This window comes from Mesitornis unicolor, unplaced genomic scaffold, assembly GCF_000695765.1.
Source record: "Mesitornis unicolor isolate BGI_N332 unplaced genomic scaffold, ASM69576v1 scaffold51499, whole genome shotgun sequence".
Lineage (NCBI taxonomy): Eukaryota > Metazoa > Chordata > Aves > Mesitornithiformes > Mesitornithidae > Mesitornis > Mesitornis unicolor.
The window spans coordinates 8,773-10,470 of NW_010210314.1; the positions used below are offsets into that span (position 1 = coordinate 8,773).

Below are 1,698 nucleotides of genomic sequence, written 5' to 3' on the forward strand. Positions count from 1 at the left end.
AAGTGATTACAGGACGATCCAATCCAAATTTCGGGAAAGTCCCCTGGTCTCAGCGTGGTCAGACAACCTGATTTCCCAGCTGGCTTCTGACATTGAGAAGACAGCAAGCAGGGCTGTGGCACACTCTGGGCAGTTCCACCTGGCCCTCTCAGGAGGCTCAAGCCCCGTGGTCCTATTCCAGCGGCTGGCGAGACACCACTATGCTTTCCCATGGAGGCACACCCACATCTGGCTGGTCGATGAACGCTGTGTCCCTCTCACCGATGCTGAATCCAACTTCTTCAGCTTGCACAACCACCTCCTCCAGAGCATCAGGGTGCCCTACTTCAACGTCCACCCCATGCCTGTGCACCTGAACCAGCGGCTCTGTGTGGAAGAGGACAGAGGCACAGAGCTGTACGCCAAGGAGATCATGGCCCTGGTGGCCAATGCCAGCTTTGACCTGGTGCTGCTGGGGGTGGGCACTGATGGCCACACTGCCTCGCTCTTCCCCCACTCTGAAAATGGCTTGGAAGGGGCTCAGACTGTGGTGCTGACCGAAAGCCCTGTCAAACCTCACCAGAGGATGAGCCTTAGCCTACCCCTCATCAACAAGGCCAGGCAGGTGTTTGTCCTGGTTTTGGGGAAGGGCAAGCACGACATCACCACCCTGATCAGCAGAGTGGGACATCAGCCAAGGAAATGGCCTATTTCGGGTGTCAGCCCCAGCTCTGGCCAGCTGGTGTGGTATGTGGATTATGAAGCTCTGCTTGGGTGATGTCTTCACAGTGTCCCTCCTCCCTTGTCTGCATGGCCCCTACAGCCTGGATTTTCCTACACAATGTCCATGTTTTTCTGTTGCCAGCAGCAGCTTCAGCTCTGACAGACTCCTTTAACCTTCCGGGAAATCTGTGGCCTGCAGTGCCTCTGATATTTGAGCCAGGGAAGGAGCTCGGCTCTGTGTTCAGAGCTAAGTTGGAGCCAAGAGCCCAGTGCAGCATTTCTGGCTCTGCTAGGGATTCTGACTGTGACTTTGGACAAATTACCTCACCTTGAAGTGCCTCAGTTTTCCCTGTCAGGCCTTTGTGATTATTAGCATTTAACTACCTCAGAGGCACTACAGGAGACTTGTTAAATTAAATACCTGCCAAATTTTACCTTTAAAAAAAAATCTCAGGCTAGAACACAGTAATAGTGTGTTCATCCTCTGCCGTCCTCAGTTTGGCTAGGACAGTCATCATCTCAGTAAAATGTTGGTTCTGTGTGCATAGGTCTGTAGTCTTGTAAGTGTGGCCCATCTCACTCTCAGCAGGCCACTGACCATGGCTGTGCTCTCCTGGATGCACAGACACCTGTGTGCCTTTGTGCCATGTGGCTCCTAAATGCTGGCACTGATTTGTATCATATCTGTCATTACAGCACACATTAAGGTAGTTACAGTGTTTGCAGATGGTGGAGATGGGGTTTGAACTCAAGAACACCAACTTAGAAGGGGAGGGAATTTTCTCTGTATGTATCTGAGCATATGGAACTAGCAAATTGCATCTCTCAGGACAATGTTACAGGGTTATAGAAATGTACAGTGCTGTTGCTCACAGGAAGGGTTGGAGACATCTAGTCCTACCTAGAGACCCTACTCTTTCCTTCCTAATTTTCACCTTCCCAGAATGCTGCCACACACAGTGGGTGTCTTTGCTTTCACGATACCCCAAATTGCTC

General features: G+C 51.2%; 1 protein-coding gene across 1 annotated transcript in view; it reads left to right on the top strand.

The window, feature by feature from the left end:
* Positions 1-757, top strand: part of LOC104547452 (GDH/6PGL endoplasmic bifunctional protein-like) — a 6,400-nt gene extending 5,643 nt beyond the window's left edge. Inside the window, 1 exon segment of the mRNA XM_010193137.1 lies at positions 1-757. This exon segment is cut by the window's left edge and continues 29 nt beyond it. Within this exon segment, the coding sequence (XP_010191439.1) occupies positions 1-757 (757 nt within the window).
* The last annotated feature ends 941 nt before the right edge of the window (positions 758-1,698 follow it).